General features: G+C 35.7%; 2 protein-coding genes across 2 annotated transcripts in view; one reads left to right on the plus strand and one right to left on the minus strand.

Moving 5' to 3' along the window:
• The window catches only part of LOC108374399 (serine/threonine-protein kinase grp-like), a gene marked incomplete at its 5' end in the record, with an annotated part of 4103 nt that extends 1745 nt beyond the window's left edge, over nucleotides 1-2358 (plus strand). The window contains one exon of the mRNA XM_017630382.1: nucleotides 1322-2358. Coding sequence (XP_017485871.1) covers nucleotides 1322-1989 — 668 coding nt within the window. The remainder of the gene's footprint in view (nucleotides 1-1321) is intronic.
• A 4684-nt stretch (nucleotides 2359-7042) lies between these two features.
• LOC108374400 (enolase) lies at nucleotides 7043-10192 on the minus strand. The gene is made up of 3 exons (XM_017630384.1): nucleotides 10085-10192; nucleotides 8576-9299; nucleotides 7043-8429 (listed from the first exon to the last, which is right to left on the minus strand). Exons 2-3 carry the CDS (start codon nucleotides 9290-9292, stop codon nucleotides 7845-7847), a joined length of 1302 nt encoding a protein of 433 aa, XP_017485873.1. The 5' UTR covers nucleotides 9293-9299; nucleotides 10085-10192; the 3' UTR covers nucleotides 7043-7844.
• Between the last annotated feature and the right edge of the window lie 4071 nt (nucleotides 10193-14263).

The raw sequence follows: 14263 nt of genomic DNA on the forward strand, positions 1-14263 counted from the left end.
GTAGAGGATAGTAAACGAGAGTTGATTGGGGAAAGAGTAAAAAAAAGAAATTATTAAAAGTAAAATATCGCAATCTCGAAAGACTTAGTTTATAAAATTATAATTAAACAAAAATAGTACAAATTAAAAGAATAACGTTGAAAACTACAAAAAAAAAATGTAAAATTAAAAAATTTAATAAACCACGCCAAACTTAGGAAAATATAAAAGCGTTGTAAAAATAATGTTTGGGTAAAACTCGGATGAATTGGTTAAAAATTTAAAGTTTAAAATCAGTGAAGTTCAGAAGAGGAAGAAACAAACAAAAGATTGGAAGTGAATCACTAAAAAATAAGAGGTGAAACATGAAAAATCCAAAAATATTAAAGCAAAGCAATTAATAAACAATACAACAAGAAAAATTGAAAGCATTAAAAATAAATACAAGTCATTTTTAAGCAAAAAATGCAACCGACGTCAAAGCTCATATAAAAATTTAGAAGCACAGAATTAGTATGGTGCCACCCCCTATACAAAAATAATCGAAAACGGTCCAGTGGTCCAAAGTTATTCGGTTACATACCTAAAAAATAAATCCGAGCCTTTCTGCTTTTTATGAAGTCGGTTAAAAATAAAGCAATAAAAATGATTACAAAATTAATAAAAAATAAAGCCAGAAAAAGATAAAAAATAAGTTATATGAAAAATTCAAAAAATTAATAAAATGAATAAAAAATTTATTTAGATAAAACAAATAAAAAGGGAAAAACACACGTAGGTATCAAAAACGAAAAAAATAATGAATATAAAAAAAACAATACTAAATGAAAAATATTGAATAAAAAAACTTAAAAATTGTGTTTTACAAAATTATCGTTTAAAAGTGAATCTGGCATATTTAAATTTAAATTTTGTTTTATTATAAAGAATTGGTTCGAAGTGAAAAATACGAATTCATATGTTTTGTGGAAGTGGAAAATTCCAATCTATATTTTTTATACAAAAAATATATATGTATATTATTTGTGCTTTTGTGTTGCGTTTATTTTATATTTGCATTTTATTTTCATTTGCATATTATTTGTTCTTTGGTGATTTTAGCTGTATGGTAGACAAACATGAAATCCATAGAGCTTTATTACCAAAAACCAAATGATTTTTGCGTTTTCAGTTCAAATGCATTCAATTAAGTTTTTAAGTTTTCTTTCGCAAGAGTGTTTTGTGTATCGTAAGCATGCGTTTTTTTGTTTTAAGTGTAATTTTTCTTAACAAATAATTTATGAACTCTTCTGCACTTCATCACACAACTAATTTTTGCTTTACACATCTTCTCTTTCACCAGAACACTCGCACGATCTCGTCGACTCGGCGGCCACACTCGACATCCACTCGCCGAAAGCCAAACGACCGCGCCAACATTCAAGCAACCATCGACTCAACAATCACTTTGTCGACGATACAATATCGCGCAATTATTGTTCACAACCCATGCCCCAGATACCTATAGATCTGACGGATGTGTGCAGTGCACCTCGTGGCGCCAAACACAACAACGACGCCGCACATGAAGCACGCTTTAATTTCTGTTTCTCACAACCTGCCCTGCTGGACGATCTGTTGGTATGCACCCAAATGAATCAAACACAATCGGCTTCGCAGAATGTCTTTCATCGTTTGGTGCGTCGCATGACACGCTTCTTTGTTACCACGCGCTGGGATGCAACCATCAAGCGGCTGGTGTCGGCCATCGAACGCTTGGGTTTCGCCTGCAAAGTGGGCGATGGTGGTGTAGTTACCATATCGACAATTGATCGGCGGAAACTGCGTCTCGTATTCAAGGCGTACATTATTGAGATGGACGGGAAGATTTTGGTGGATTTCCGTCTATCGAAAGGCTGTGGTTTAGAATTCAAGCGCCGCTTTATTAAAATTAAGGAAGCGCTGGAGGATATCGTGCTGAGAGGACCGACAACGTGGCCCATTGCGATTGCAACGAATGCTGTGCCTTGAAGGAGCTTGTAGCTGGTTGCCTGGCGGATGATAATACAAAAAATGCGTAGCACGTTTTTTTTTTTTACTTTCTACTGAAGCTGGAAGGAGTAGCAACAACCATCTTTAAATTTAATTTATTAGTAATAATTTTGTACTTTAATCCAAAGTCATCTTGCTATACGAATGTGTTTACAAAGAAAATATGTATTCTATAAACGCTTTTTATTTTAGTGTTATAGCTGCTTATCGATTATTATTATTGTTTTACTATTCATATTTTCATTAATCTTCATATTTACATAGTTTTAGTTAATGACTTAGTTATATTCGGGCTGTATTAATTTATTAAAAGAAAAGAGAAAAACGACAAATGTTTGTATTTATACACATTTAAAAAAAGAATATTAGTTAAATAGAAGAAAAATACACGAAAAAGTAAGTGCTAAAATAAATAAATATTATTTGTAAATACGATTGTAATTTTAATGGGTTTCTCTACGAAGACGATATGTTCGAGCAAAGTAATAATTACCGCAATATTGCTACCTTGTTGTTTTCTAGATGCGCTGTTGCTGATTCTCAATTGGAAATCTACTGAAATGTCAAAATGGCGGATTGTCAAACTCGTTCCTTAAACGGCTGATTTAAAAATTAGCATTGCAGCTCGAACACACCCAAACTGTCTAGAATTATAGCTATCTCTATAAAAGGGCACTTAAGTTCTCGATATTGAGAAAAAGGTAAAATAGCTGATCGTATTCTAACCTTGATTTACAATTGGTTTCTAATGCCTAGTGTTCTTCTAATCATTATCCCAATCGAATTCACATGTACATAGTGCTTTAACTTGATTTTCGATTCGAAAAACATTAGAAAAGTACATTAGAATATAATAAACAGACGCAAGATTCATATTTGGGCAACTTTGCGCAGTGTGTTTCACGAGGGGCAATTTTAAATTTTGTGTAATTTTTGACATTTAATTATTTGAGAAATTATAAATTAAATAGATGCAGAATTTAAACTCAAATTTAATTCTTACCTCAGTATTTCGGAAATTAAAGTGAAAGTAAAAAAATTAACTGATTGAGGGTTGCACAGCACACTTCGCAAATTTTCGCAACAAAATGCAAAACCAAGGCAACTTATGAGTTGCATTCGATCTTCGACTGTGGTCGAATTTACTGATCGAACGAATTTTCATTTGGAATTATGACGCTCATTCGATGAAGAATGAATTTCGCTCGTTTAGGTTGTTCACAATAGTATATTTTTGACCGCTGAGAAGCTTTCTTAACTAAATGCATAGTGTGCATATATGTATGTAAATTTGAGCAAATTGAAATGAAGTAAAAAAGAAAGCGATTTTATAAAAACTTGGTAAAAATGAGTTCAACGGAATTATGGTTCGACTAATCGTCAGAGAATGAGAGCTTAGTGGAACTGGCCAGGAGTAGAAAACGTTTTAGAGAGTTAAAGTGTATCCCTTCGAATATATTTTGACTTACAATATATTTAGGAATTTTCTCTACAGATTTATTAAAAACTTTCCACAGTCTAAATAGGCGTGAAATTAAAAAAAAAAAAACTTAAAATTAGTGTCTAGCCGCCAAAAAGTATGAAAACAAACGCAAAGTCATACATTTCTCACAATTTTCTCATACTTCGCTACAGCACGATTTGTAAAATAATAGCTAGAAAAAATACCGCCTATCGAGTCAATGCCTTCAAAGAAAAGTAGTTTTTTCTCTTCTGTAACATTTGAGTGCCGTAAAATAAGCGGTTTTGCAAAGAATCGACGGTATGTATATACATATATGGGGTCTAAACATTATCACACCCCAGTTCAAAAGAGGCTCAACTCAAAAATCGAATTCGGTAATATAAATGCAGTGTGACGTTTTCGTGTTCAAACAACCTCCACTGCATCGAACATGTTTTTGAAATTCTGACCATACGCTCATTTTCTCCACATTTTGACCTCCAATGCATTAAATTCATAAAGTTTCTTGCATTTATCGAGGTTGTACTCATCTTTGGGGTATAAAACACCGAAGTTTTCAAAAACAGATTTTTTTTAATAAAACGACTCTGATGAGTTATGTTCATTTCGATGAATGGAATATAGAATGAAATTCTATAGTAATCTTCAACGCTCCAAGTTTCGAAGCAGCATTTATTTCTTTGGGGTTTTTTTATGCATGATTTCGTCTTTCGAGTGAACAGGTACGATCCGTCACTCGTTCACGACTGCCACCGTACCGAATTGCGAGACAATCAGCACGTCTGTTATAATCCGAAATATGCATTTTTACGTGACGAGTTGTTCGTTCACGTCTGTCAATATTCGAGCCAAGGCGAATCTATACATTTTCGCCGCGGTACTTCCTAATGTCAAAATGATGTGTTTGTTGTAAACAAGGCGAATTCATAATACAACAAACACATCATTTTGACATTAAGAAGTACCGCGGCGAAAATCTAAATTCGCCATCAACACCACCTTGTATAAATTCTAGCCCTAACCGCCAAAATAACGTAAGCGACATTTTTTTTCAAAATTTTCTTATTGATGCAGAAATATTCCTCGACTATCTAGATACATTTTTGCATAAAAAAAAAAATTTTGAAATAAATGTCGCTTACGTTGTTTTGGCAGTTAGGGCTCGATATTTATATATATCTATACATATAAATATATATATCTATACATACATATATTATCGTTTTAGTGCCTTCTTTTGCCCTTTCTGCAATTTCAAGTGCCTTTTTCTGCCTTTCGCTATTTTATTTCCCCTTTTTTAATAGATTTTTAGGTCCTAAAAATCCGTTCGCTCGTAATTAGCCTTTTTTCCCCCATATAAATGCCTAATTATGATTAAGTTCCGTTTTTTCTTTCATTTCAAATAATTTTGACCGGTTTTACTATGCAAATACTCCTCTGTGCGTTGGCGAAAAGATTTACATAATTTCTTATACATTATAATTTATAAATAATCTTATAATTTATAAATAATTGCAAATTAAAATGAACAAAAAACTTTTTAACAAAACTTGTTTTAAAATTTCCCGTTAGATGCAATTTATTTAACCTAAATTTTACTTTTCGTAGCCCCTTCCCCGCTGTATCCGCCACTGGCCGAATTTGTCTGGGACCTTGTACTCCCATCATGGAACCGGGTTTTGTCAAAATAACTGGAACTCTCATCGTTCGTTGCAATTACCGCTGTACATCAGTCTCTTTAAAGAATTAGCAAAATGTAATTTAAAGTCTAATTTCGGCATTGAGTGACATTTTTAACTAATGGACAGCGGAGGGAAGAATTAATGTTTCTAATAGCTACAAGGTTTGTTTAGGAGGATACGTACGGGCTTAGTGATTCCATCTTTTCTTTTGAGGGTGTTACAAAATGGATTTCACTGGGTTTAGTAAAAAAAATCTGTTATCAATACACACAAATTTTCAGTTGGACTTATCGATATGTTAAAAATAAAAATCTACATACATAACGTCACTTGAAATGCAAAAAGACGTAACAACATCGTAAATGAAATGGAAAAAGCCGTGATTAATATTTTATTTTTATTTTTCATAAAATGGTGTGGGGAGTTGTAATTCTATGAAATCCATCATATAAATCAAAAAGTGAATTTTGAATTTTTTGTTAGTTATGACTTTTTGGATTTCAACGATGATGTTTGTTACGCCTTTTTGCATTTCAGCTGACGATAAGCATTTATTATTCTCCTCAGCAGCGTACAGGTTTAATAATTATTATAATCAACACATACTAGACATACATAAATCTAATTCAATTCAAGGTCTAACCCGAAATTAAATTACTGCAAATTTTCCTATTAGTAATATCTGCTTGCACATACATACATATGTACGTAAATGATGTTGGATGTACGTAATATGTTTACTAGACGTTATGCGAGGGGAGACAATAAATAAAAAAAAATTCCATATACATACATACACACCTAACATAAATGCGTGAAGCATCACGTGTTGCGTTTGTATTAGGGATGTTAATCTCTGTCTTTTTTAAGTCCCGAAAATCCCGGAATTATTTGCCAAGAATCCCGTGATTTTCGGGACTTATAATCTGCACTGGGGGCAAAATAATAGAAACGCCGTATGGTGACCAGTTTTGGCTATGTTTCTTTGGTTTATTTAATATTTAATATTTTTTTATAAATGTCTAGCTCATTATACATATAACACGGTGAGATAGGCGAAAAAAGTACAAAAAAGTAGTGGAAGAAATGGAGAGATCACTTGAAGATCTCCAAATTAATTTTAGGTTTGAATAACCTTTGGTCAAGTGTAAGGCCCCTGTCCAATCCGACGAAGCGCGATGCGGCAGTGTGGAAATCCCATTCCGTGATTGCGCCACATCGGACCCACGACAGTCGGGTATACGTAACCGGAACGGCCCAGATTTATATCTGGTCAAGGACTGTCACTCCAGCAACACTACCTAAAAACTCTTTGTGGGATTTGGTACAACAACAACAACAATTGGAGTTCAACCATTACCCCTCCTGTTACAGGTCTAATAAAAATTTTGTAACCGGTAAATAAAGTTCCTGTGAATTTTTAAACCCTTTTCGCATTCTGTGTACTCTTGTACAAGAACTGGTAACAGTTTTTGGTAATACAATTTTCCGGTTACATAATCTGCGGTAACATTCAGAATAGACCTGTTAGTCGAAAAGCTTAAGCAGCATCGAAAGACTCGGGGTAACTCTTTCGCAGTTAAGGTCTGGATATTAAAACAAACTCAACTCTTACTTATCCGGAATCGACCGCGACTTGTGCAATACATGTCCAAACTGACAAGGTTGAGAAGGTACCCCTCAATGACACCAACCAGCTCCTCACGACGAAACAGCAACTTTCTAGGGCTTGAACCGCAGCTAAAATGATTAGTTAATTAGCCGATTTATACTACAACAATAAAATTTGGTCGTTTAATGCCTAGTGGAAATCCGACATAAGCATTGAGCAAGTTCAAGGTTTTTAAAAAATTTATTTAAATTGCATACAAATAAATTCAAGCCATTTGTTTTTCTGCAATCTTTATTTGAATAATAGTTTCAGATTGATTTTTATTATATTGAACCACAAGCATAAAATCGAAACCAATAACACACTTTTTCTTGCTCTATTTCTAAATGTTATGCCAACTAAACTTTGACGTTTTTCATAACCGTAAGCTAGTCAGCTAAATACAAACGCCCTTCTCAGCGTCGGTCTGATGTTAATGTGCGTTTTTCAATACAACACTAATTCTCAACAATTATTTATATTGTTTTTTTTTTTAGCAAACGTTAATTTTTCGTAAAACTCTCAATAATAAGCCATGTAGATACTTGATATTTAAATAATAGCAGCAGCATAGCTGGCATACTAATATGAAGATATTCAAAACAATCATTTATTTCATATGTTTTTGGTATTTAATTTTTAATTTGTTTATGCTATTTTATTTACCAAAATGAAATCATGAAATGATAATAATGATCTAAAGTAGTTTTATATAAAAAGAACAATTAAGTGATTAAAAGTTCTGCATATAATTTAAATAAAATTTTAAATTGTATTTTATATGTATGTATGTGTATTTAAAGTAGAATAAGAGAACCAAAGTAATTTCAGTGCACAAAATTTAATTAACATTTGTTATTGATAAATAGTAGGTAGGTGGCTGATATACATTTACATCGGTAGGTACTAGGTTTTTCGTGTATTTTATTCTAGTGATTAAGCTCAACTTAATTGGCCACTTCCATCTACTAGTATGTCCTCTCTACTTGCACGTTGGAATCATTATTCATTTCTCGCCACTATTTAAAGTACACATTTACTGTGGCTTTCTGAAGCTTTTGCCAGCAAACTTCGCCTTGTCGCCCAACTCTTCTTCGATGCGAAGAATTTGATTGTATTTGGCCAAACGTTCGGAACGGCATGGAGCACCAGTCTTAATTTGTCCAGTTGACAAACCAACAACGAGATCGGCAATGAAAGTATCTTCAGTCTCACCAGAACGATGCGACACCATGGTACCCCAGCCGTTGCTCTTGGCCAACAAATGGGCCTTGATTGATTCCGTTACGGTACCGATTTGGTTGACCTTCAACAACAAGCAGTTGCAAGCCTTCTTTTCTACGGCAGTCTGGATACGCTTGGGGTTGGTCACGGTCAAATCATCACCGACAATTTGGATTTGAGTGTTGGCAGTAATGGTGGACCAGGCATCCCAATGATCCTGATCGAAGGGATCCTCAATGGAAGAAATGGGGAACTCCTTGATGAATTCCTGATACAAGTTGGTGAGCTTTTCGGGCGACAGCCATTGTGATTTGTCGCTGTTGGGGTTCTTGAAGTCCAAATCGTACAGACCGTCTTTGTGGAATTCAGAAGCGGCAACATCCATGCCGATTTCGACCTATAGGTGGAAGGAATGAAGAATTTAAAATAGATATGCATGAATATTTGGATTTTTTCTCTCATAGAATATGCACAAGTAATCTATTAATTAATAGTTATACAAAAAATTTTATTATAATTTTCTTCTCCTTCCCCACAACTCACCTTGCCGGTGTAGCCACCCTTTGCTATGGCATCCTGGATCAACACCAAGGCTTCCTTGTTCGACTGAATATTGGGTGCGAAACCACCCTCATCACCCACAGCGGTGGCATCTAAACCAAATTTGTCCTTGATGACCTTCTTTAAGTGATGATACACTTCAGAGCCGATTTTCATGGCTTCAGTGAAGCTGGTAGCGCCAGTTGGCAAGATCATGAATTCCTGCATGGCCAATTTGTTGCCAGCATGACTGCCACCGTTGATTACGTTGAATGCAGGCACAGGCAGAATGATGTCCTTGTTACCAGCCAAGTCAGCAATGTGCTGGTACAGTGGTACACCCTTCTTGGCGGCGCCAGCCTTGCAGACAGCCAATGAGATACCCAAAATGGCATTGGCACCGAATTTCGACTTGTTTTCAGTACCGTCCAATTTCAACATGAAATTGTCGATGCCTTCCTGATCGGTAACCTCAAGGTTAGCCTTCAACAATTCAGGCCCCAGAGTCTTGTTTACATGATCAACAGCTTTGGTTACAGCCTTGCCATGGTAGCTGTTCTTGTCGTTATCGCGCAATTCGAGTGCCTCATGCACGCCGGTGGATGCACCGGAGGGTACAGCGGCACGGAATAGACCCAACTCAGTGGTCAAATCAACCTCGACGGTGGGGTTACCACGTGAGTCGAAGATTTGACGGGCGAAAATTGACTTGATAGGCATATCTGATCTGTTTGAGAAATAAAATAGATATAAGAGAAAGAGAAATTTAAAATATAAATAAAATTTTATAATGATTTAATGATTAAGTTCTATTTGTTTATCATTTATTTATTTATTTAATTACAAATATGTACGTATATGTACAAATGCAGTAACAAATCATACTTTTGTACATTGTTACATACATACATACTTGCATGCATACCTATATACATGTGTACATATGTGTTTCTTTTGAAAATATTTAATTGCTAATAATGCGTTAATTTATTCTTAATTAATTTGATATATTTATTTTTGTTTGCTTGCTACTTTTACATATATGTACATACATACTTAAGTCTCAGCTAAATTCCCTCTTGTTTTTTTATTAATTTCTGTGGAAACTTTTCTCTCACCGCATACCTATGACCTCTACGCAGCCATTAAAGGTCATAGCGGCATAATAAGGAAATATTGCAGTAATAAGCGAAATTCATACTGAATTCGCAAATACTCAACTTCTTTTATGATAATCAAGTTTATTGGCCCCTAAATTATGTCCAAATGGCAGCGGAAAATTATGATTAAAATAAAAAATCTAAAATTTGTACACGACCACCGGGTAAATTATTATCTAACTGCATTCTCCGCCATTAAAAATCGAATCATACTTTTACTAAATTCATATGTGCGTACAATTTCGATTACACTTTATCGCAAATGCATTTGTTTATAATTTTGTTCGAATTGCAAAGAAGTATTGCACCAAAAAAAATAATAATAATGCACACCTAAAATTAAAGCACTTACTTAAAGCGTTTAATTAACAAGAAATGTAATCCAAACGGAGACGGAACTCTGGCACCAAAATTCACCAACGGCGATTGTGGAGCAACTGACAGCGAGTGTTGAGCGAAAAGCGCGATGGTGCGAGCAGTCGTTGCTACTTTCGTGGAGCACGACCACAGCAACATTTTAACACAATTTGCTTTTTTTCTTTGGTATTTCGTGCAAAGCTTTTATTTCCTATTCTTTTTGTTGTTGGTTGTTGTTCGCAGTCGCAATTGCAAAAGGCAAAACTGTTCGTATCCGTTGCCGTCGCCAGCTATGTACATTTTGCGAAAACGAATACGCTTCTTTCTACCTGCTAAGTACGTGTGTGGATTTTAAAATCGAGCCTATATGGCACAGTGGCAAAGACAGAGGCGGCTGCAGGATTACTCAGTTGGTTACAAATCGGTTTCATTGGATTGCATGGCTATGACATAATACATACACGTTGGAATTGCCGGCATATGCGGCGAACCTCACAGGCATGTACATATGTATGTAAATCGTTTAATCGTAGTTTTTCATACCACCACGTTGCCTTTGCAACGCAACGGGTGGCGTATATTGGCTCCGACGAAACTTTCAATGACCTTCGTGCAAGGTGACAAGAGCAGATGCCGGCTGAATGAAGTCCACACCCTTGCTATGTGCCTCTAACAGTATGCGCGTGAAAGAGTTGACACAATACACAATCCTATTTATTTCTGCTACACAAGCTTAATTTGTTTACCTTTGCAACGATAACTGAAAGCTTTTGTTGGCGGATTTCGCTTGAAATAATGTATAACAGCAGCGCTTTTGAGAATTTAATTTGTTTTTTGTTACAATAACTTCAATTTCACCTAATTGTTGTCAATTATTTTGAGTTTGTAAAAATCCGTATTTAATTTAACTTGATGACTTATATGACATAACAAACAAAATGTATAAGGCAGTGTAAAATGGCCGCTATCATGTCTGCATTCAATATGGAGCATTTGCAACGGATGCACTGCTTAATCGACGTAGTAGGACTGCTTCCGGAAAGCGGATTCGCTGGATGATAAAAAAAAGTACACACCTAAACTATCACTTTTCGTTGCACTTTTCCGTCCAAAATGGTAGCTGTACGTACTATTTGTGTATTTGTAAGGATAGTCTGCGATTTTCATTCTATAAATCGCACATAAGGGCTGAATTTCTTTATTCATTCTGAACGTTTGGAATAAACTTTTTTGTTTATTTATTCTTTAGAACGTTCCTGATGATATGTTAACGTATATTTCAAACACATTCTGTTTATTCCGGCTGTGAAATGAGATTATCCGGAATGTATAAAGAAACGCAGCCAAGGGTAAAGTGACTAGTTATCACGACAAAAATAGATAAACAAAATTCCTTAAATGTTATCGCCAGGGTACAGATTTTTAGGGCCTAAAACCCTACAAAAAAAGGCAAAACAAAATAACGAAATAGGCAGGAAAAGGACTAGAAATCGCAAAAAAGGCAAAAGAAGGCACTAAAAAAGTAAAAACCGAAAAATAATCAAAAAAAGAACAGCGTAAGAACGAGAGAGAGCTGCTAGTTTCTGCGAGTTTTTTGGGTTAAGAAACGCTTTCCAGCAGAAATTAGTGATAATTTGTGATAATTATCTGTTAAGAAACAAAGCTATTATCACTACCACCCAATTAAACACCATTATCGACGTTTTCGATATCATGCATATAACATGTGATCGATAAAGCAGTTGTGGTATTTAACCGGACCTTCTAAATCTGATTTATGCTAATCGGAAATTGAACAGCCGGCTCTAAGGACGCCCCCGCGCCCACGACAGTCGGGTCTACGTAACCGGAACGACCCAAATTTATATCTGGCCAAGGACTGTCACTCCAGCAACACTCCCCAAAAAGTTTTAGGGGAATTTGTATGCTGCTACAACAACAACATCAACAACGCCCCCGAGATCCTACCGACAGGCCCTGAACGGCATTCACAGGGAATCAGTCTCAAGTTATGTAGACTCCCGCCCTGTAAATGCCGTTCTAGGCACAAAACCACCGGACGTGGACGGGACAAAACTTTGTCTGCCTCGGGAGACCCGCACTACAATATCCCAACTTCGCTCTGGCTATTGCAGCTGGCTCAACAGCTACCTGAGCAGAATCAACGAGGATGTGCCCAACCAATGCCCGGCATGTGGAGAGTCGCCACATGACTCCCGGCACCTCTTCACATGCTCTGAGAACCCCACTCAGCTAACGCCCCTGTCCCTATGAACAGCCCCTCTGGAAGTAACACACTTCCTGGGTCTCCCCCTAGCTGAAATAGACGACAACGTTGATGGATGAACCGCCCCGAATGGGGCTTGGTAGCCGCTACAACAACAACGCCCACGCCATAGAGAAAATTATCAGCGTTTTTTACAACTAATACATATTTCTTTATTGTCTTGACAGCATTGTCTAATGTAAACACGCCGTTAGAGGTTAGACTCACAGCGTTTAATTAACTTAGGGTTTACACCGGACAATATTGTCAAGACAATTATGTCAAAATGATGTGCTTGTTGTAAACACGGCGAATTCATATTACAACAAACACGTCATTTTGACATAATTGTCTTGACAATATTGTCCGGTGTAAACCCTTAGTAACTTATTAATATTTTTGATAGAATTTTTACTTTCCCCAAATGCAAAAAACGAATTTCTTTATGGCTTACTATAACCAGAGCAAGTGCATTCACGTTTTTGTAAATGCGGAATTTCTTATCATAAATTACGTATTTATGTCCGGTGTAAACAAACACATATTCTACAGTTGTCACCTCTTTAAATAACAGCTGCCTGGCAGCACTATCCATAATCCACCGAAATCCCATGTGTCAGATAGAATTTGACAGCACTCTTGCTGAAATCCAATTGGACAAACTAGGTGCATTTGTCATCCGCTTCGGGACGATAATAAATACGAAAAAATTGCAAAAACTGCATGGTGAAGGTTGTTAAAAAGTCGAGATTTGTAAAAAAAATCATAAAATTACTCAGGAATAATATAAAAAGAAATTGTTAACAATTTCAGCAGCCACGAGTTGTGTGCTATGTGTGTTTGAAAATGTGTTCAACGTAGTCAAAGTGAAGTAAAAAAACGAAAAATTTTGTGCACCGCACAGTTTTCATTGTGGAGTAGAGAAAAAGCAAAGACAAATTCCAACGCAGCAAAAAGTGAAAAAGGCTGTGCTAATCAGTTAAAGCTGTTGCTGTTGATAAAGTAAAAGTGCGAAAAAAAAAAAATAAAATAAAATGCAATGATACAGTAAAGTGATAATTATTGCACCTCGAAGTCTTCATAGTGCCAGAGTGTGACACGCGTACGATTAGTATAGCTAGCTTGAAGATGGTGTCGCTGATTAAAAATCAACTCCTGAAACACCTTTCTATGTGAGTAAATTGATAAGCTACATATTATGTACTACAAAATACCCAGGTGTGTACATAAATATGCATGTACAATTAAGCAGACATCTTTCATTAAAAGGTACTGCATAGAATGCATAAAAAGCGTATGCGTATACACTATAGTCAATTGATTTTTCAGTACCCAAAGTCGCCCACATCAAGAAAGCAATAATGGTTATATTTGTTTTTTAATTTTATGGCGTTTTTTCATTGCCTTCACCTTAGTATTTGTGCCTAGAGGGCACTGAGAAGGCAACATTTTTCAATAGAAAAGAAAAAGTCATTAGGTTGGCTTTTTCTTTCACGTTTTATGATTTACCTGCCCGCCAACACCCATCACATTGCATTCATACGTGTGTGTATATCGGGGGTCTTGGTTATAGCTGGAGGCTGCTGTTACTATAGTGCTAAGCTAAGCGACGCTGTGTCGACCAGATATTCCTCAAGTAACTCATGCCTTCATTTGTTTTTCTTTGTCCATGTGACACCTGCTGCCTGAGATTTAGTGTATCTCGTTAAAGATAGTTTAAGGCCTAGACAATAAAAGCTGTATTGGTTAGGTAGCTACCCGATATTAAGCATATGTACTAGGGCTGAGCGATTATTCGATTACTCGAGCAAGTTGGTTAATCAATTATTCGGTTAATCAATTACTCGAGTAATCAAGATTTCGATTACTCAAAACGATGATTAATCAAGTTACTTGAAATATGATTAC

This window comes from Rhagoletis zephyria, unplaced genomic scaffold (assembly GCF_001687245.7).
Source record: "Rhagoletis zephyria isolate East Lansing unplaced genomic scaffold, Rhagoletis_zephyria_1.1 Rzeph_scaffold_07683, whole genome shotgun sequence".
NCBI lineage: Eukaryota > Metazoa > Arthropoda > Insecta > Diptera > Tephritidae > Rhagoletis > Rhagoletis zephyria.